The sequence below is a fragment of the Marmota marmota genome, unplaced genomic scaffold, assembly GCF_001458135.2.
Source record: "Marmota marmota marmota unplaced genomic scaffold, marMar, whole genome shotgun sequence".
In the NCBI taxonomy this organism is placed as follows: domain Eukaryota; kingdom Metazoa; phylum Chordata; class Mammalia; order Rodentia; family Sciuridae; genus Marmota; species Marmota marmota.
Genome location: NW_025999842.1, coordinates 46,801,430 through 46,822,778, shown reverse-complemented (window position 1 = coordinate 46,822,778; position 21,349 = coordinate 46,801,430). Strand labels below are relative to the sequence as shown.

General features: G+C 37.8%; 1 protein-coding gene across 4 annotated transcripts in view; it reads left to right on the top strand.

Annotated features, from left to right (window-relative positions):
* The window catches only part of Arhgap18 (Rho GTPase activating protein 18), a 176,045-nt gene that overhangs the window by 68,533 nt on the left and 86,163 nt on the right, over positions 1-21,349 (top strand). The window contains exon 1 of one of the 4 annotated variants that reach the window (XM_048798177.1): positions 11,366-11,582. The exons of the other annotated variants lie outside the window; for them this stretch is intronic. Within the exon in view, the coding sequence (XP_048654134.1) occupies positions 11,515-11,582 (68 nt within the window). The 5' untranslated portion in view covers positions 11,366-11,514. Of the gene's footprint in view, positions 1-11,365; positions 11,583-21,349 lie in introns of those variants that run through there. 4 annotated transcript variants of the gene reach the window in all.

Sequence of the window (21,349 nt, the reverse complement as noted above, 5' to 3'; positions counted from 1 at the left end):
TATCATGTAATATTTGTATTACATTATGGAAAAAAGTAAACATGGAAAAATTAACTATTTGAAAGTGAACCTTATCTATAGTTTCTAAAACTGTACTTGAGTAATGTAAATAGTCAATTAATTACTTCTTTACTGTCTGAAACGATATCATGTTTTATATTTAGAACATGAATGATTTTGCATTTGGAGAACTTATATATTGTACATAATGATAGATGACTTAGGATAAAGGTAATTACCACTCTTGTTCAAGCCAATCAGATATTTAAATGTTCGCATCAGCAATCATTTAAATGATTGCTGAGATGAGGCCAAAAGAATGTTTTAATAATAGAATTATAATGCATAAATGGATTTTCATCCTTACATCATCAAGGGAAGTACTCTAGTTTTCAAAATTAAGAAAAAAAATAAAAGTTTTTTTTTTACTTTTAAAAAACTGTGTTATGGTTAACGTCTTGGAATTTGTTGTACTCTCCCATGAAAGGAGCACTGAACTATACCAAGATAAACCTCCTATGAGGAATTTTACAATTTCTGCCAAGGTTGATGAGCTCTGTCATATATCTGTGATGCAGGATGGGAAGTTTCAATCATCATTGCAGTAGCATTTGTAGGAATCGGATTCATTTTCATGGATTATGCTATTTTAGGCACTGTGTATATGTAAAGATTATATTTATGTTGTGAATAAGTCATTGGTGTATTTTTACTTAATTTCCATACAAATCATCACACACACACATTTGTTTCCTTGGGCAAGACATTTCTGTTGATTTTTGTAATAAATAAACTATTATAAATGGACCATTTAACCAAAACACATGTATTTACTCATTGACATTAGACTCAACTTGAATTTGTGTAATTACTTTAAACAGAAATGAACCAGCCTCCTTCTAAAAATAATAATAATAATAATAATAATAATAATAATAATAATAATAACAAGTTGAACTAAATGGTCAAACTTTGTAGTTTTAAAATTTGAAGGCTAGGATGCCAACAGTAGGGGTGACATAGAATTGTTTTTCTAGGGATGCCGTTTCCCAAGATCCTTGTGAAAAGCAAGTGTATAATTTTTCTGAGGGATGAAATAGGGGAACATCCAGGTGCCCATAGGTGTGCATTGTGCCTTCACACTTGCAAGGATTGCTGAGATGAAGCCAAAAGTATGTTTTAATGCAGAATTAGAACATGTAAGTGGATTTTCATCCTTGCATCCTCATGGGAGAGTCTCTGGTCAAGTTTTCCAAGGCAAACACAATATTGTGCACACATCTTTTTCCTGAGGGAAGCTCTCATCTTCATTTGAAAAGGAAATGATTGCCTCTCAAGCCATCCTTTCTCCTGGTTGTCTCTCAGGCTAGAGACTTATGTTTTTTTCCTAAGTTGTGATGAGGATGGGAGATGAATATCAGTGGTAGCACTCATTTATTCCTCTAGAAATTTAAGATTTGCACTATTCCATTTTTTGATAAACTCTTAAGAGTGACAACACATATGTTGGATGTTAAAGAATTACTTAAAATCTGCCTCTTCTTGGCCTTGTGACCCTGAGGTTCTCAAGGAGACAGAAGGAAAATACATACATTTCTCTTAGATAATGGTTAAGGGGAGTCGTCCTACCCTTCATCTATTGAAGCTCCAACAGGTTGAATTATTGTCATTGGTAGCTCTAGACAGTTCCCAGGTGGAATTATTGTCACTGATAGTGGCTCTAGTTAGTTTCCCCGTATAGCATCTATCAATGATGGAGCATATTTTTTAAACACTGCTATGGTAACATCTTGGAATTTGTTGAGCAAGTACCTTGTGTACTGTCCCATACTAGGAACACTGAACTACACAGAGATAAAACTCCGATGATGAGTTTTACAGTTCCTGCCAAGGTTGATAAGTTCTGTCACGTATCAGTGAGACAGAATGGGAAGTTACAATCATTGCAGAAGAGGTAAAAACAATTCTGCCATATGTGTTTACAGAGTTATGTCATTTTACATCCAACTAAGAGGATCTGAGAGTTTCACATTTCATCTTTCTGCAGTGGCTGGGGAGGATTTAGCTTTGGGGGAAAGAAGGTAAATGTATTCTGAGGAGAGGAAGTTTGGATGGTGGTTTATACTCTGAGGATGCTAATTAGGCTAGTGACAGGATGCTTGAGAAATAAGGAAGGACTGGGAGGTTGAGGCCAACTTATTGCAGTTCTTAAGGTTCCATCTGAATTGGGATGTCTTTGATCAGTTTCTGTAACCAGCCTGATTTTAAGAATATCTCAAGTGTTCTATTATAGACTCTTAGATCTACTAAACAGCCACCATTGTAATGGAGTGGAATTGTAATGCAAACGGGGCTCTAGGCCTGAGATGGCTTCATATATATATGTATATATTATATATTTGGATCCATCTGTCTTCGGGTAAGTTAGTAACCCTCCTGTTCCTCAGTGGTGGTGTGAGGATTAAGTGAGGTACAAAGCACAGAGGTCCATTGCAAGTAACTAAAAACCTCCTGGTCCCTACTTAACTTTTTATGTCATCTCAAAGTCTCCCCCTCTGCCCTGTCACAAACATAGTGTTCAATAAGTGTGTGTGATGAGACAGGGAGATGTTCCACACAGACAAAGATGTAAGTTAGTAGAAAGGATGGCTTTAGTATGAAATATAAAGGTCCCTTTTCCTGTAGTGAAGCCAGACTTTCTACAACAAAGATGCTTACCTCTTGCTTCCCATGTTTTGGGAAAAGAGTGAAAGCAGCACTTTGAGCCTAAGCTCAGGTAACCTGAGGAGTCCCACTTGGTGCTGAAGGAGAGGAAATGTTGTCAGCTGCAGGCATGCAGAAAGACTTTCTGAAGACTGTCAGGGCGAGCTCTGTCAATCCGTGTTCAGACCCTTGGCATTCCTAGTGTTAACAAATGCACTTTCTACCATTTGCAGTTACTTGGAATGTTGGACACTATGGTAGTTTACAGTATCTCTGAAACCTTTGAACCCAGGGTTGGAAGTCCAGAGGGTGTGGTGTATGGGAGATGGTGCCTAGTGAATAAGCTGCATACCTGCTCAGCATCTACAGCCAATTGTTCTCCTGAACTATGTACTTTTTTTTTTTTTTTTTTTTTTTTTTTTTTTTAGTGAAAGTGGATGAGGTGACTTCCCTAACTACTGGGAGAAATGTGCATCTAAACAAAGCCAGAAGTCTACATAAACTTCATAGTTGTAAACCTTAGAATTCTGGAAGCTCTCAGCCCATAATTCTCCAGAACATTTAGGTGGTTGACTTTTCTCAACATCTTAGGGAAAAAACTGAGCTTTGAGTTAATTAACCCATTTGAGGAGCCAGTGGGATGCTGAGTAAGCTTCTTTGCCAACTTGGTATCTTGGTGGTGTGGTAATTTGTCCAATGAGAGTAGCTTCTAAAGTTGAGTTTTGCAGTCTCTGATCATCATAGGTAGATTGCACAAGGAGCCTTTGGTCATGTGTCAGAAGAAAAGCAATCTGAGGTGAGCAGCCCAGCCCGCAGAGGGCAGTGCAAATGAGAGAGAGACCAGGGAAGACTGAGCTGACACAAATAGAAGATTTAGCGCTAGTGGAAGTTAGTACTTCATGAAGTGTAGGCTCTTAGCACACAATGGATGACCCTGCTGGGGAAAATACTATGCAGACAGGTGACCTGAGGACATGGTCTGGCTTAGGTAGCCTGTGTGGCATCATGGGAGAGCTAGTTATTACAGGTTTTTGTAAAGTATAATTATAATTTATCTCATTCTCCTCAATGCAGCCTTTTTCATTTACAATGGGGTCAACTTGTTTTTGACTTTAAACATTATTGCCAGCATTCTGAGTTGTTAGTAAACTAAAGAAACTTCTTTTCTAGGGGAGGGAAGAGTGTAACACAGTGGAGGGGGAAAAATATCTAGGCAGCTCACCCTTTAGGTGCTGTTAAATTTGAGGAACTAAACCCTATTAAAGTAGGTCTGGGGCTGGGACAAGAAAGAGGAGGGGAAAAAAGAAACTTATATTTTTGAATATGGAAAAACTGTATTAAACAATCTCCAACATGATTAGCACCATTCGTGGTTGCATTATAACTAGAATTTTTTGACCATCTGGGCTTATTCAACATCTCGCTTTTTGATGAAAAATATATAATAACTAGCATTTACATCATACCTTCTATTTGCCTGGTACTGTTTGTTTGCTTCACAATGTCCTATGCTTGAATATTGATTCATACATACATCACAATACCATGAGTATAGGTATAATTATGTTTTATAGTTTGGGAAACTGAGGCACAGGGGTTAAAATAGGTGACATGCTAGGAAAATAGAAGAGCTGGATTTCAAACCCTGCCAATCTGGTTCCAGAGTTTGTTCTGTTAATTACCATACTGTATTCACTGTTCACAGCCTGAGCACAAGGGAGGAGTCATTCTGTTCTCTATTTTAATGACTTGCAACTGAATTTTCCCAGTTTACCATGGAAATACCCATTCTTCTTCTTTTATGACTAGGAAGCACAGTATTTATTACTAGAAAGTCTTGAGGCTGCTATCTTCTATAGTTTCAGAGGGCTCTTCACAGATCTTGGGGAAAGAGACCATGTGGTAGTGGCAGAGTTTAGGTTTAATAACATTTATTAGGCTGAAATTTCTTGGGTTTTGGCTGAATTATGGCCAATCTGTGCACATCTGATATAAGTTAAATACATGAAAGTCACCAGATGGCAGATCATGAAGATGTGCCCTAATTTCTGTGAATGCAGCAGTGATACTTGGGCATACCTCCAGTGGACTCAAAACTCCATAGTACTTAAAGTTGGTGGACATGTTCTCTGTATGTGTCCCTGAAACTGTCAGACTAATACAGCATGCTGACATAACTCGGCTCTGATGTTTCAAAAATCCTGCCAATTAAATTGTATTCTCCTTAAATAAAAACTGGAAAAATAAAGTGCAAAGAGGAAATCAAGGCCACTTAGAATCCTACTGCAAAGCTGGTCTTTACTGAATTGTATTTTCCCTCAGTTTTTTTTTTTTCTTGCACCCACATTTCTACACATGCTATCTTAAAGCAATAGTTTGTGTAGCTAATATCTTGTTATCCTCACAGTTAAATTTTAACCAAGGTACAGAATACAGAACATTTCACACATGCATTTTTTTTTTTTTTTTTGCTGGGGAAGCCACAGATATGTAACCATTTATAGTACTGCCTTGCCATTGCACGCATCATTTCCTCTCCTACTTCCTCTGTGTCCCTGGCAGTCCTGCTGCTGGCTCTCCACTTGTGACATCTGAGTCATCACTGACTTCTCTCTGTCTCCAGAAGCTGTTATTGAGCTTTGTTGTTTTTTTCCTCTCCCTAAGATTTCTCAGATCTGTACTTTATTTTTAAACCACCAAAGCTCAACCCCAATCTGTACTTCAATCATCTCATGCTGTCAAGGTCCGTTTCTTGGCCTCTAGATTCTTTTTGGTTTCAATCCAAGCTTTAAAAAAAAGGGGGGGGGGTAATTTTCTGTGGCAAGAGGGTGTAGCTCAGTGGTAGATCATGTGCTTAGCATGCAAGACCCTGGGTTCCATTCCCAGTGCTAGTAACAACAGCAAAAACAAAACAAAAATTTCCCTCAAGTGTTTCTTAGTGTCCTTTTCTTAGCAGAACTCTACCATGATAACCCCTTTGCATTACTTTCCAGTTATGTCCACATCTTTGTTGCTGTGCTGGGAATGAAACCCAGGGCCCTATCATGCTGGGCAAGTGCTCTACCACTGACCTATACCCCAGCCACATTTTATGCTTCTCAACGATATTCTCATTTATTTCATCCACTGCACATAAGGCAAAGATATACCTTGGTTCTTTGTTATTGTATTGTTAAAGATTAATTGAGCTGATTCTAGAGAAAATCTGTTAAGAAAAGTTCTTGCTATTTTCAAGCTGTGTCCTTTGTTACGTTGTGACCCATCAGATCTTTTCTACTTGTTATTTAATATCATTCTTGCTCTCTGATTCATACTTCTAAACAAAATATGAAAGGATCTCATATCAGTTGTTTATGAATTCTTTTACTGACCAAATATCTTTATGAAATGAAATGCCTGCAAGAAGTATAGTTTTGTATTTCTTAGACATGCACTTATTTGGCCAATTAAAAAGCTTGCAACCCTGTGTTAATTCCTTCTGCCCTAAATTTGAAATGTTTTCCCCCAAAAGTTAAAAAAAGAAAAAGAGAATTATTTGAAACTTAGCATAAAGAAAATGAGAGGCAGGAAGAGGAAAGAAACAAAACAGTTAATGAGCAATGGTATTGTTAGCAAGCTGTGTCCTTTGATAAAAATGCATTTTGAGTGTGTTTTTATTTGATAAGAATACATTGTGTTCAGTTAAAAAATTTCTTTGTTTTATTCATTTTTTTTTTGTTTCTTCTCAGCTACATACATCCAATGCCTGTTTCTGTCTTAGAATATAAACTCATAAAAGCATTGAACACATTTTCTTTATCCCTGAATCTCAACATCTAGTTAATATCAGCCAAGCTGTGTACAGTCAATAAATGTTTGCTGATTATGTGATGATGCTTCGGGAAAATAATCTTTCTTTGTATTTCTAGGGTTTTTATTTTACTAAATAAAACTTAAGAATATTCCTAACCCCAGTGTCAGCAATCCGTATCTCTAACTATCCATAGATATTGGCACCCAGTTGTCCATAAGGAGATGCCAGTTGTAACCTGTGTGGGTGACAGCTATGTTTTGATTCCTCTTGGATCTGTCCTGTTACTTGGCTCTATGACCTCACACTTTGTTCTGGGATCTGCCAGAAAGGGAAGGGAGCCTTAGGCCAGTAGGAGATGAAGCCAGCATGTTTCAGTGGTCATGTCAGGATTCTGGCTTGGCAGACAGAAACGACATGGGTTGTTTTATATTGCAAAGCTAGAGTTACTTCTTCTGTGACCCTGGAATGCCTTTATATTTGCAAATACCAATATCATCTTTTTCTCAGTTCAGCCAGAAGTAGAGGGTGATGGGAAAGGCGGCGGGTCTTTTGTTCAGAAAGTGTGATGGGGATTGAAGCAATGCCTGCATTCATGTACTGGATCTCCGATGGCCCTTCCTTTGAAAAATCCTATGATTCTGTAATTACAGTGTGTTCTGTTGGCACAGTTGTTAAATTGTGAATTTAATAAGTTAAAATGAGCTCTGTAAGAGAATATGGGTTTTTCCACTGGAATGGAAGGCTATTGCGTGATGAGATAGTGGAGAGGAAACAATAGACTTTTTATGTAGCTGCCTGGAACTTCTGCTTCATGAAGGTAAGCTGATAAATGAGGAAGAGGAGATAATGAATTGCCTAATCTTCGAGCTTGCTCACCATGCTCTTTGAAAACAATGTTTTATGTCCTTGGACTGCCTCATGGTGCTTGCCCTACTTTAGATACCCTTAACTAATATTACATGGAACTTGGTTTGTAATTTTGTGTTTTATTTCATATTGCTATATTTTAAGCCCATGCAAAAATGAATTATTTTATTTATTTTGTCTCAAAGTCTGAACATTTCAGTAGTCCAAATGGAAATATGTTTGTGCTGGCATCATAATATAGGAGGTGGTAATTTTAGCCTTGCTTGAGAGGCTAAGGATTGAATTTACATAGCAGTATAGATCTGGAGGGAGAAGAAAGTAGATTGGGCTTATATACAAGTACTTATTGAAATGTCAGTTTATATTAGGTTTTCTCCATTAGGATGCTTTTCTGTTATGGAGAACACCTTGAAGTATTAATGATATTAAGAAATATTTCTGAATAAAAATTTTAGCAAAGAGTCACTGGGGAATGGATTCTACAGTGATAGCAGTTCTCCATATCTAGGCAATTGGAGGGGGAGGCAAGTCAGGATGAGGGTGGCCTGCATTATGATTCTGTTCAAATACTTTGGTTAGGAAAGTGATGACTTGGCCGACATTCCACTATTATAAGGCAGAGTAGCTCCTTGGGTTTTGACTAGAATCTTGAATTTCTCCATACTACTCTTCTCATGCTTATTTTGGATTTGGGCTTCTTAGCATTTCTAGCCAAGACTGACTTTTGCACTTATGGAAAAGTGACTGTAAGTAGAACGTCCTCAGGGTGAATACCAAGTCACTCTTTCAGTTCTAGAGGCTGGAAAGGATCTAGCTCCAAGGTTCCACCAGACCAGGTTTCAGCCCTGCCCAGGTTCACCTCTGATCCTAAGGATGCCTTAGAACAGGCCTGAAGCTAGGGTGCCCTGATAAATTTGTTGGAGGGTTTTTTTTTTTTTTTTTTTTTTAGTATGGTGAAATATCAAGCCAGAGTTTTCAAATGGTAAGTGGAAGTTGCAGGTGCAGTTTTCAAGGAAGTTTGAGATGATGATGGAGGAGGAAAAAGAGGGAAGAAAAAAGGTAAAGTCCATTTTAATATCTATAGTGCTTTCCAGTGTCTTGATTAAATTCTCTCCATAAAAGCATGAAATACCAGAGGAGCAACAGCCTTGCATTTGGACCTGTTTAGGAATGGATGAGCTCTTCAGATGTGTTTGCAGTATGACTATAAAGGTTATCATAGTCAAGTTGGATTTTCCCCCCTCCCCTTTATCCTTATTTATCTCTTAGGCTTTCTGTATAGGTATGGTAGTTAATTTTTTTTTTAAGCTCTAATCCTTGGAATATGTGAATGTTAAAATGTTATTTGGAATGCAGGGGGGTCTTCACAGATGGATTAAGTTAAGTAACTTGAGATGATGGATGATCCTGGATTATCCCAATTGGGCCCTAAATGCAATTACACATGTCCACATGGGAGGCCGAGGGAAATCTGATACAGAGGAGGAAACAAGTGAAGATAGGGGTGGAGATTTGAATCAACTGCCACGAAAGAATGCCAGTACCATCAGATACTAGAAGAAGCAAGGCATAGATACTCCAGAGGCTCTGGAGAAGAAAAATCCTTGCACATTCCTTTATTTTATCCAAGGGATCCTGATTTTGGACATTTAACCTCTAAACTACGAAATGATAATTTAATTATTTTTGTAATTAAACAAATTTATTTTTGAATTTGTTTTTGTTAATTTTTAAAAGCCTAGACTGACTGAATTTCTGATCCTCCTGTCTTTCAAGTAGCTGGGATGACAGGCATGGTCTACTGCAACAGTGTTAAATTTCTGTTTTTAACCATTAAGTTTGTGGTAATTTGTTATAGCAGCCATATGAAACCTAATACAGGAGGGAAAGAAAAAAAAAATGAGTCCTCCTGACCAAGTTGCTTTCTATCAACAAATTTAATTTTTATGAGAGAATCCCCTTTCATGTACTTGTGTATTATATGCAATTAATACAAACCTGTTTTAGTGAAGTTCTGATTACTGGATTAATTTTCCTAAAGCAGGCCTCTAATTGTATCGAACATGCTTGTATTCCTAATATGACTATAAATTTGAGATCTTATTTGGCCTGTCTATAATTGTATCCACATTACTTGGCACACAGTAGGTTCTTAGTAAATATTTTCCAAATGACTACATGCCTAAGTCTGAGTAGTTTCCTAATCGGGGCTCCAATCAGCTATTCTAGCTCTTTTTCTCACTCTTTATGTTCTTGCCAGAGAAAAAAAATCAAGTTGGTGAGGCATAAATAATGAATAATAACTACAATTTCCCTTATGAATAATAACTGTCCAGATGACAGATGGTACTAGAATAGACTGATTGTGTAATAAATATTAATTGGAACTTTTTTGGTTACATTTCTGAGGAAAAACGGACAAAGTAGGCAAATCCAATGTATATTAAGGAATTTAAAAATGTTCTTTAAAGTGTGTTTTTAGGGTCAGTATAGATGAAACTCAAATACATACTATGCCTGTAGTTCAGAATAATGTCAGTGAGGCTCTGGACTCCATCTTTTAAAAAAAAAAAAAAAAAAAAAAAAAACAAAACAGTTTAGAGTATTGAAAGGAAGAGTTCAGAGTACAAATATCTTAGTAAATTGAAATTAAGCTTCATGGTAAATGCTTAAGCATTTCTCATCACCTGAAGGTCATTTTCTGCTGTAAGATACTTAATTTTTTGACTTGGGACAGTATCTTGTCCAGGGCCATCTAGTGAACAAGATGGTTCATACTACTTCCCAAACTTTTGGGAAAAATTCAAGTACTTATAAATATTTTTCCAATGGGTTAAAAATACACATAAATCTTACATATGGCTTCAAATTCTAAATTCAGAAAAATTTGCCAAACATGGTGGTGCACACCTATAATTCCAGCAACTCAAGAGGCTAAGGCAGGAGGACACAAATTGGAGGCCAGCCTCGGCAACTTAGGGAGGACCTAAAAAAAAAAAAAAAACTTAGTGATATCCTGTCTCAAAAAATAAAAAGGGCTGGGAATGTATCAGGTACAATCTTGCCTGGCACAAGTGAGTTCTTGGGTTAAAAAAAAAAAAAAAAAAGTACAGGAAAAAAAGTTAGAAAAATTAAAATTCCAAATCTCAAGCCACACTCCAGACAAATGAATCTCAGCTTTTAGATGAGTCATAGACATCAGTTTTTGTTTCAGTGAAACTCCCGGGTGGTTCCAATGCAGACACATTAGAAACAGAAGTGTACAGTTATCGTAGCAAAGATAATTATGGTCTACTATGGAATCCATATTAAAATTTCAAAAGTTTTCCTCTGGGTGCCTTTTATAGCTGGTTTTTGTTACAAACTATGATGTGGTTGCCAATCTCCATAAAGATTGGAATTTTTGTCTTGTTTTGTTCACGGCTGTATTCCCAGTACCTATATGAGAGACTTATGCAGAGTGTCAGATAAATATTTGTAGATTGCATGAACGTAAAGGCTTCTACATTTTGCTGGGCATCTGTTGAGTGGGTTGTCTGTGTCTGAGCAATGTCCTACACTGACCAACTGTTAAAATGTGAGCAGGAAAAGCAGTGCAGCCTTTCCAGAGCACAAATGTATCACTGTGAATTTAGAAAAGAGATCAATGGAAAACTGCAACTCTGTAATCAATAATGCATTTAAGTTCAAATATGTGCGCAGAGATGTAAGGTGGAATTTTATTTCATGTTTGGTGTAAACATCACTCAAAGACTCAGAAAGGCCCATCCATATGGATCCCTGGGGTTCAACCCCAGCTTTCAGGGTTGCTCCCTCGTGGGTCAGCTAGCATATTTGTAGTCACATAGTCGTCTTTCTCTGATCTTGCAACAACAGGTTTAATGTTACCTTGTTAGGAATGTGAGGCTTAATTGATAAGGAAAACATGGGTAATACTCATATACAAGGTTTTTTAATTTTTATTTTTTACTGTTCTCTTAGTGCTATCTTGTATTCCCTTTCTCTTTACACATTAAATTTACTTGTAGCTTTAGCAGTATGTTTTCTGTATGGAAAACTAAATTCCAGCTGGCGATGGGAATGTCCAAGTTTGAGACCAAAGGTTTCTGCAAGGACAAGGAGACATGATGATAGGAAGAAGTGACTTGTGAATGGCATTGCTGGAAGACCAGAGGACGGGGGATGTGTGTCCAGGGAGGGAGCCAGTGAACCTTTCAAGGTAATCTTAGAGGTGACAACAGGGTGAGAAATGATTGACTCATTGTTATTTTGTGATTGAATATTTTGTAAGCATCAATCTTCAATTTTTAGGGCATTTCCATTGTCAAATAGCACACACAAATCTAACCAAGAGATAGAATCTCAACGCTTTAAAGCAGTGCTTTATTCCTTTAGAGACAGAATTTTTTAACTTGGTACATGTTGAGGTTTGGATGTGGAATGTTTCCCAAAAACTCATGTGTTAAAGGCTTGATCCCCAATGCAACGGTGTTCTGAAGTGGGACTTTTAGGAAGTGACTTGATTGTGAGGGCTCTGACTTCATCAGTGAATGAATCAATGGGTGGATTCATAATTGGATGGCATTATTGAGAGGTGGTAAAAGCTGGTTCCTCTTAGTTGGAGGAAGTAGGTCACAGAGGGCATGCCCTGGAAGGATATATTTTCTCCCCAGCCCCTTCTTTGTTCTGCTTCCGGGATGCTATGAGGTAAGCAGTTTTCCTCCCCACCATGATGTTCTGCTTCATCACAGGCCAAGAAACAATGGAGCCAGGCATCCATGGATTAATCCACTTATATGAATTAACTGGTTGGTAACTCTAGGCAGGTAGGGTATGGCTGGAGAAAGGAGGTCACTGAGGGTGTGCATTTGGAGTTTATATTTTGTCCTTGGTGAGTTAAATACTCGACTTCCTGGTTGCCATGTTCTTAGCTGAGTCCCTCTGCGATGATATTCTGCCTCACCTGGAACCTAGAGCTATGGAGTCAGTCAGTGATGGACTGAACCTCTAAAACTGAGCAATAATAAACTTTTCCTCTTCTAAGTATATTTTTATCAGGTATTTTGTCACAGCAACAGAAAACTGACCAATATAGCCTACTTAGTACAAGTAAGAGTTCAATAGATTAGCTAAAACTAGTTACCCAGGTAAGCAAGTATGATTTTTATGAAAAATGAGAAAAGGTAGTGAAGATTACCAGTTAACAAAGGAAAGATTTTTTTTAAACTTGACCTTTGGAGCAGGACTCTTTTACAGTCTCTTCATTTACAGTTTTAGTTCTGGCCTTTATTTTATCTAGTTTGACAACAACAACAACAACAAAAATCAATGTTGTTCCTGAACATTCTATTTTCTTTCCTTTTTTTGAAAAAAAAAAAGTACAAGCAATTCACCTGTTTTCATATAAATCACCAATTCTTAGATCATTCAAGGATATTACTTTTGCCTTGTTATCATAAATTTTTGTTTAAGGGACTTGAGTGTCACTTGGTATCACTCTTTTATACATGATGAAACAGACCCAGAGAGGTAAAAATCACTGCTCAGAGTAGATCACATCCAGCAGGTGATGGAAAGAGTAGCACTTAGAACCCCCAGTGAACATGCTCAGTGATGTGACAGTTACAGGCAGTTTACTTTCTAGGCATTTTCAAGAATATTATTAAAAATCCAAACTTGAGGCTCTAAAAAGTAGAGTAGTAAGCACCGTGAATGGGTCTGGTCTTTTCATTCCACCTTCATCAGGGAGGGAAAGGGGATGTTTCTCCCAGGAACTATGATCATGGAGATATTATGGGTGTGAAGGCTACAGGGTCACAGCACACTGTGCACACGGCAAGCACATCTCTTCTTGGAGAATCCCTGTTTGGCTTTGGAGAATTTGATGGTTTATCCAAATACTCATGAATGTTCAGACTCAGTACCACAGGCCCTGTTCCATGGTCACTCTGAGATGTAGGTATGAGTGATGGTATCTGGCCTGTTGTCCCTCTCCAGCTTGTGGGGTTATTAACCTTCATGATGGTCAGCATGCAGAAGTAGTAGCACTCATCACTTTCACTCATAAGAGAACTTATGCTTTTCTTCCAATTTTCCATCCACTTCAGAAACCCAGTATAAAAGAGGTGAGCAAGCTTGGCCAGTCATGGGCTCTCCCCATTCTCTCCCACTTTTCTTACCATTTGATAGCCTTTTCTGAGCTATAGCCAGGAGAGAATCCGTGTGGACACTCTATGATAAATCAAGTGGCTGACCCCAGTGATAACACTCAGGATTGTTAGGTGGATCTGTTTTATACTTTCAACTTATCGGTCAGTCTTTACCTGTGAGTCAGTTGCCTTTTTAATTGTGGGCAAACATGGTGCATGGTGAGGTATAGTTGGGCGGAGTGAGGTGGCTATTGGATAAACTCTGAGTGGGAGTTGGTCTGGTATTGACAGCTGTTTGATGGGCATCACAGGTAGGCATGGGGACACAGGGGTAGTGATCATGTCAGTCAAAAAGGGAAACGAGGAGTGAGGAAAACCAATTAGTCTGCTTCGTACTCCATTTTAGATTCTCTTATGATCTCTTAGGGCTAGGAACCCAGGCACCTTCCTCAATAATAGATCCATCTATGAGTAATAGGAGAAAGGGCTTATGGCTGTGCTTCAGGAAATGCTCTGGAGAGAAATGACAGTCTTTTTCAGAAGTTGCTGGTTAAAAAAAAAATGTATGAGTTTTCCATATTAAAACACCAGACAGCTGAGCGCGGTGGTGCACACCTGTAATTCCAGTGGCTTGGGAGGCTGAGGCGAGCCACTGGAAGGCGAGTTCAAAGCCAGCCTCAGCAATTGCAAGGCACTAAGCAACTCGGTGAGACCCTGTCTCCAAATAAAATATAAAATAGGGCTGGGGGTGTGGCTCAGTGGTTGAGTGTTCCTGAGTTCAATCCTCAGTACCCGCCTCCCCAGAACACACATACACACACAACACAAAAACAAAAATAAAAACACTCACAAAAAAACTCCACCAGATAATAGAGTAGTGAGAGCTGTTCTCACAATCACCTCCTTTTGGACATGTGGAAAATGGAGTTCCAGGGTTGTGTACTGGTTCATTTTAGACTGAACTAACATTCTATCCCCACTCAGTCTCTTAACTGGAGGCTGTAAGTTAAGGGCTGAGCCACCGGCGTGAGCGGAGGGTGTGCTGCCTGAAATGCTAAGTCTAGCTCTCCACATACTGTGTGATCTTTACCACTTGTCCCTGTTTCTCCACTGACAGATTGAGATAGTGGTAAGGTTGTTGTAAGAAGTAAATGGGAGGAGGAAAAAAAACACACACACACACAAAAAAAAAACCTGTGCAACCTGTGCAAATGTTTAAAAGAGTTCCTAGAATGTAGTGAGAACTTGTGTGATCTGCTGATAGCATTTTATGGTTATTTTGTTCTCATGGCTATCTATTTTGCAGTCTTATTGACAATTTTGTCCCAAGTTTTTAAATGAAGAGTAGCAGTGACACCTATAAAAATAAAATTTGTGGATTATATAGATTCAGTGGCCCACACCTAATATGCCATAATGACCTGACCTTATGATCACCAGGGATTCACAGTTTAACTCAGGAAATTCCTCTGTTGAGGGATTTTATTTAGATATATTACAGAAAAATAATACTTTTTTGGTGTCATTTCCTAGAAACACAGAATTTTGAAGCTTGATCATGTACTATATTCATTCTCTACTGCCTTGATTTATAAGAAAAGAAGTAGCCCAGAGAGCATAAGTGACTTTTCACTTATGAAAAGATGAAGATGAAGCAACTAATGATAGAACCAGGTAGGCTGCCCGTGGTCTCTTTCCTTAAAGTCATAGACTTGTGTTGTACGTCTTCACATGTGTCTCCTGTTTAGCTGTTGTTCTCCGACCAGTTTGTTTCAGTTGCCGGGGGTTATAATTATGAGAATTACACTGAACATTTTTCATGTGGATAAAAAGTGTTTAACTCAAAATTTTTAGACAGAGTGTAAAACACAAAGTATATTTTACTAACTATGGAGAGATTAAAAGCTTGAGGCAGAGTTGGGGAGAAGTACAAAACAGATCACCAACTAGCACCTTTGTCAAATAGAAAGATGCATGAGAGTGGGGGTGGAGAAGGGAAAGATTGAGAGAGATTGATTCTGTGGGTTTAGAGCTTAAGAAAATGAAATTTAAGCCAGTGTCTTTGAAGTTTTCCTTATGTTATCCTTCAGTTGAGTCAAATTTTGTCATACATCCACTTTCCCTTTCTTTATTTTGGTTGTATTTAAAATAGAGTTCAAAATAACTAGTAAGAATAGAAACAGATTTTCAAGGCTGGTAAGATACATTCTGTTGAGGAATATGTACCTGCAGGGAGGAAGCATGCTGGTATTCTGGATTTTCGACAGTGGTGTTCTGTACAGAGCTCATTAAAATGAATTAACTGCCAAGTGTGGTGGTGCATACCTGTAATCCCAGGAACTCTGGAGGTTGAGGCAGAAAGATCACAAGTTCAAAGCTAGACTCAGCAATTTAGCAAGGCCTTGTCTCAAAATAATAAATAAAAAAGGCTAGGGTCAAGGCTCAGTGGTTAAGTGCCCCTGGGTTCAATAATCCCTGGTACCAAGTGAAACAAAACAAAAAACAGATGGCATATTAATTTAAAAGAAACAAAGAATTCAGCGTCCTCGTATCAAAGAAAACACTTGGCCTTTATTTTTTTGGGGATTGTCTTATTTCACTTAGCATTATATTCTCCAACTCCATCCATTTACCTGCAAATGCCTTGATTTTATTCTCTTTTAATGCTGAGTAATATTACATTGTGTATATATACCAAAGTTTCCCTATTCATTCATTTACTGAAAGGCATCTGGATTGGTTCCACAATTTAGCTATTGTGAATTGTGGTGCTATAAACATTGATGTGGCTGTGTCCCTGTAATATGCTGTTTTTAAGTCCTTTGGGTATAAACTGAGGAGTGGTATAGCTGGGTCAGATAGTGGTTCCGTTCCAAGTTTTCCCAGGAATCTCCATACTGCTTTCCAGATTGGCTGCATCAATTTTCAGTCCCACCAGCAATGCATGAGTGTGCCTTTCCCCCCACATCCTCGCCAATACTATTGTTGTTTGTATTCTTGATAGCTGCCATTCTGACTGGAGTGAGATGAAATCTTAGAGTTTTGATGTGGCAGGGGAGGCATGGGAGGAATGGAGGAACTTTAGATAGGGCAAAAGGGAGGGAGGGGAATGGAGGAGGCATGAGGGTAGGAAAATGAGTGGAATGAGTTAGACATCATTATCTTAAATACATGTATGGAGACATGAATGGAGTAAAAATACTTTGTGTACAACCAAAATTGAAAAAATTGTGCTCTATATGTGTAATATGAAATGAATTGCATTCTGCTGTCATATAACAGAATAAATAATTTAATAAAAAGAATAAGAATTATTACATGAAAAGCTTGAAAATAATCAAAAACATTTTCCTCCTAAATAGTTGAAAGCTAAGCAGTTGGAGGGAAACAGTTTGTGAGCTTAAAGAATGTAAATCATTGTTGATGAGTTAGCAATAGTAAGGCATGCAAGAAATTTAAGAAGTGATTTCAGATTAAATAATGGGATTATCTTTATTTAACCTTCCCTATGTAGGATACAGTGAGGAAGAAACACAATGTAAAATAAACCTGGTTTGAAGTCAGAATACTAAGAATACTAAAACTAAAAATCCTTCATTTGGGACATTAATTTGACATGAATATTTTGTCCTGATAGAAAAGCTGGAGGTGTTTTTGTTTGGGGAGTGAACACCTGGGAGTGAACCCAGGTGTGCTTCCCCACTGAGCCACATTCCCAACCTTTTTATTTTTTATTTTGAGGATGGGTCTTGTTGAATTATCCAGGCTGGTTTCAAACTTGTGATTCTCCTGCCTCAACCTCCAAAGTCACTAGGATTATAGGCATGTGCCACCATGCCTGGTTGGAAATGTTTTTTAATTTGGGAGGGGCTCAAAACTAAGGGAAATAGGAGTTGGATATTTGCATTAAATTTTCATGTAGTATGAAAATACACTAGGGAAAACTATTTCCATTTTTAAGTACTCAATGACAATAGGAGGCATAGTAGTATTTATCTTTCTAAAATGCATGCAAAAACACATCTTAAAACTTTCTGACATTTTGAAAGTATATAAATGTGGAAAAGTGACTCAAGTGTGCCTTTGAAAGAAACTGGACAGGAAGTGGAGAGACCAGATTTGTAGCCTCCTGTGCTGATAACCAGCGACATCACCAAAGACTTCTCACTGCCGAGTCCTAGCGCCCTCCGTGATCCATGAAACAAAATCACTTGACCAGGTGATCTATGGACTTCTCTCTCCTCTGCAAATCTGTCATTCTTAATAATCGGAGACAGCAGGGAAAATGATGGACCAAGAACCCAAAAGCTTTATTGAAGATATTAACAGGAACCAGATTTTGAAGGAAATATAAAACTTGGTTCTTCAGAAAAAGGGCATTCTCTTTTTTTACTGGAGCATTATAATTTGTACATTATAGTGGGATTCATTATGCCATATTTGTATATGTACATATTTGATCAATCTCATTCCACAGAACTTTCCATTTCCCTTCTCTCTTCCCTCCCCCTCCTCTGCTTACTCTACTTTATTGATGTCCATTCTGTTGTTATTTTAATAGTACATTATATTATGGTGTATGTGTGTGTATAGAAGGACTATTATGGTGTATTTGTACATGGACATTGAGCATTGACAAAGAGGATGCTGTGAGGAGCATCCTCATAATCGATGGCCTCATTATTATAAAAGCAAAGTTGTTTACTTTAGGTGGATTGAATTGGGAATTGGCTCAGCAGATTTGGGACAGCCATTGAAAGATTATGTCAGGCAGCTAGAACTACACTGAATCAAAATGCACTGTAGCTAATGAATATGAAGCATTGCAGGCCTGCTTAGACATGGAATTTAACATGCTTCACACTTCTGTGCAGTAAGGATTAGGAAAAAGCTGACAGTGGGATATTAACCAACACACAGGATGCACTAATGGGCATGTTGGAATATCCATGTTGAATTAGTTTTCCTGGTGTTAGAGAGTTGGATATGGGAAGGGAAGAAATGACACAGTGGGCTGGCTAGACTGGATGGTCCCAAAGACACAGGCAGGAGGTTGGTTGTGGTTCAACAGGGGAATGCTGAATTAGAGATCTTTGTGATTTGAGTTAATAAGGCTCCATCAGCGAGCATGTTAGTGAGGCTTGATATGCAATGGAGAGGCAAGTTGGCCTGTATGTTCAGGGAAGAATGCACCTGGGGTGGGGTCAGAGGGAGTCAGATGTTCAAATTGGGAGGCTCATGATTGTAGAGGGCAAGGTGAAAATTCTGAGCCCCGAATGGGATAAGAAGCCCGAGGGGGAGAGATGCTGAAACCAGCTGTGTCATCTCTGTAACCTGCTGTGACTGTAATTACTTAATTTCTCAGGGCTTCTATGTTCTCAAAGGCAAAATGGGGTGAATAGTGAGAGTTGAACTAGACCAGTACTTCTCAGTGGGGTCAATATTGCCCTCTAAAGGGCATTTTGGAAATTTGTGGGGGCATGTTTTACTGTCCCACTGTGTTAGATGTTCTACAGTTTCAGGACAGCTCTGCCAAACAGAGAATTATCTCGTGTCCTGGATGACTCAGGTGGCATTCTCAAAGGATATCAGATACAAATAAATCTCATCTCTGCATATCCTAAATCAGGCTTTTTTGTTTTCTAATTGCCACCTGTCTTCCCCACTCTTTATTTATTTTGAACATTAAAAATTTATTCAAGATTCTATAGCTACTCAGATCTAGAATTTGAAGACCAGTATTTCTTATTAGTAATTTTTCTGATTTTATTTTTTCTCTGTGTAAATTTGTTCATTATTAGTAGATAAACAGTTGACCACTTCATTGCATGTCTTTTAGAGTGCAAGAGCTCATTGAAATTTTATTTTATTTTACATGGCCCTTAATTTTTCCTCAATGTTATGACAAAGGACATGAGAGTACACATGTAACTAACTATGTATAGATAAATTATCTGAACTTTGCTTCAGAAAAGTGAAGGGAGATATGTTAAGGGCAAGTGAGTATGTTAAGGTTGAGAACCACATCACTAGGTGGTCTCTAAGATTTTTAACACCTGACATCTCCAAAGTACTGCAGCTCTGTGAATGTCATGATGTGTAAAGATAGGTTTTCTATGTTGGGAAGCTTTTAAAGACTGAGTATCAGCGTAGGAAATGGGTAGAAACCAGCCATTTATGAACCCAGGAAAGCCTGAAGAAATTGAGATCTGTCTGGAGGGGAGGGGCACATTGGGCCCTTCAGGAGAGCTGAGTTCCTGCCAATGCAGGGCCAAGGGGCACTCTGGTTAAAGTCCACAGAGAAGTAGGAGCAGCCAGAAGAGGGCTCAGTGGTGGGGAAGGCAGTTTAAAAAAAAAAAAAAAAAAGGCATTATGACTGCATTTTTTTTTTTTTCCAGCTCAATCTGGATGATTCTTTTGATGTGAAGTAGGTGGTATAAATTATTTTTCAAATAACTGAGCTACCCACAAGTGTATCCCTTTCTTCTAACAGTTTATTTTGCCTTTTACATTATAAGATGGCACCATTATCCATCATTAGTATGAATGTTCTCTGCCGAAACTTGGGGAAAATCTTGCCATGATATGGGATCAGTTTTGAGTTAGAGAATTTCTCTATCTTCTATTTTTAACCTAATTATCTTAAAGAATACTTAAAATGTTAAAAATGAAAGTAACTATAGACGTTTACCATGAGAAAGCAGGAATATTAAGATAATGAGACATCCATTTGGCTATTATGTAGAATTTCTTAGGTTTATTTTTTTAAGGTTGATTGATTTTAGATCAGATAATGTACTTGATATCTAACCTTAATGCTCACTAGGGTCACAAATAAAATTATTGGGGGATATTTTGAGGTCAAATTTAAGGGGAGTTTCAATAAAAAACCCCTGTTTCAGTCTAGAGAATCTCGAATTTTTCTCCTCATACATTTATACTAAGTATGAAAGGATAAATGGACATAAAGCCAAATGGAAAGGAAAAATTTGTTAGTTTAATTTCTGCTTGCAATGTGTAACAGAAATTGGGAGCTAAGTGACATTCCATAGTGAATGTTTAGCTTAAATATTATGTTTGTCCACTCTAAAACTTTAATACTGAAAAGTACAAGTAAACAATAAATTCTCCACAAAACCAGTGCCTGAGGATAGTTTTGTTAACATTTTGGTACATATTATTTTGCATATTATTTTAATAGTCTTTTCTATTGGCCTTTAAAAAGTACTTGGTAGATGCTAAGTGTAGTGGTTGGAATTCTAAGTCAACAGAGAAGAGAAAGGAATGGATCTGCTCTCAAGGAGCCCACAGCACAGAGTATGGCCACTTATGGCATTGTCTCTTCTCCAAACTGTAGGCTGTCACATTGTTTTTTCATTTTGTTTTTTGGAATCATGATCTTTATTTATTGTGTTATCTTCCATGTAGCCCAAGTTGAGTATCTCTTATCTGAAATGCTTTGGACTAGAATTGTTTCAGCTTTGAGAATTTTTTTGCATTTTAGAATATTTGCATAGATGTTCCAGGTTGAGCATCTCCAATCTGAAAATTGAAAATCTGAAATGCCCTCAAATTTGAAATATTTTTGAGCACTAATGCATTTCAGATTTCAAATTTTTGGATTAGGGATGCTCTACCTCTATTTGGTCCTTCTATGTAAAAAAAATTTCCATTCTCTTAACAACCAGGCAAGGTAGGTATTATTATTCATTTAACAAATAAATGGATATGCAAAGAGGTTGATTTGTCCAAAATTCTATATCCAGCAAATTGCAGAGTTGTCAGACTTCAAAACCTGCAATTCTCCCTGCAGTAGCACACTCTATCACTTAAAGGG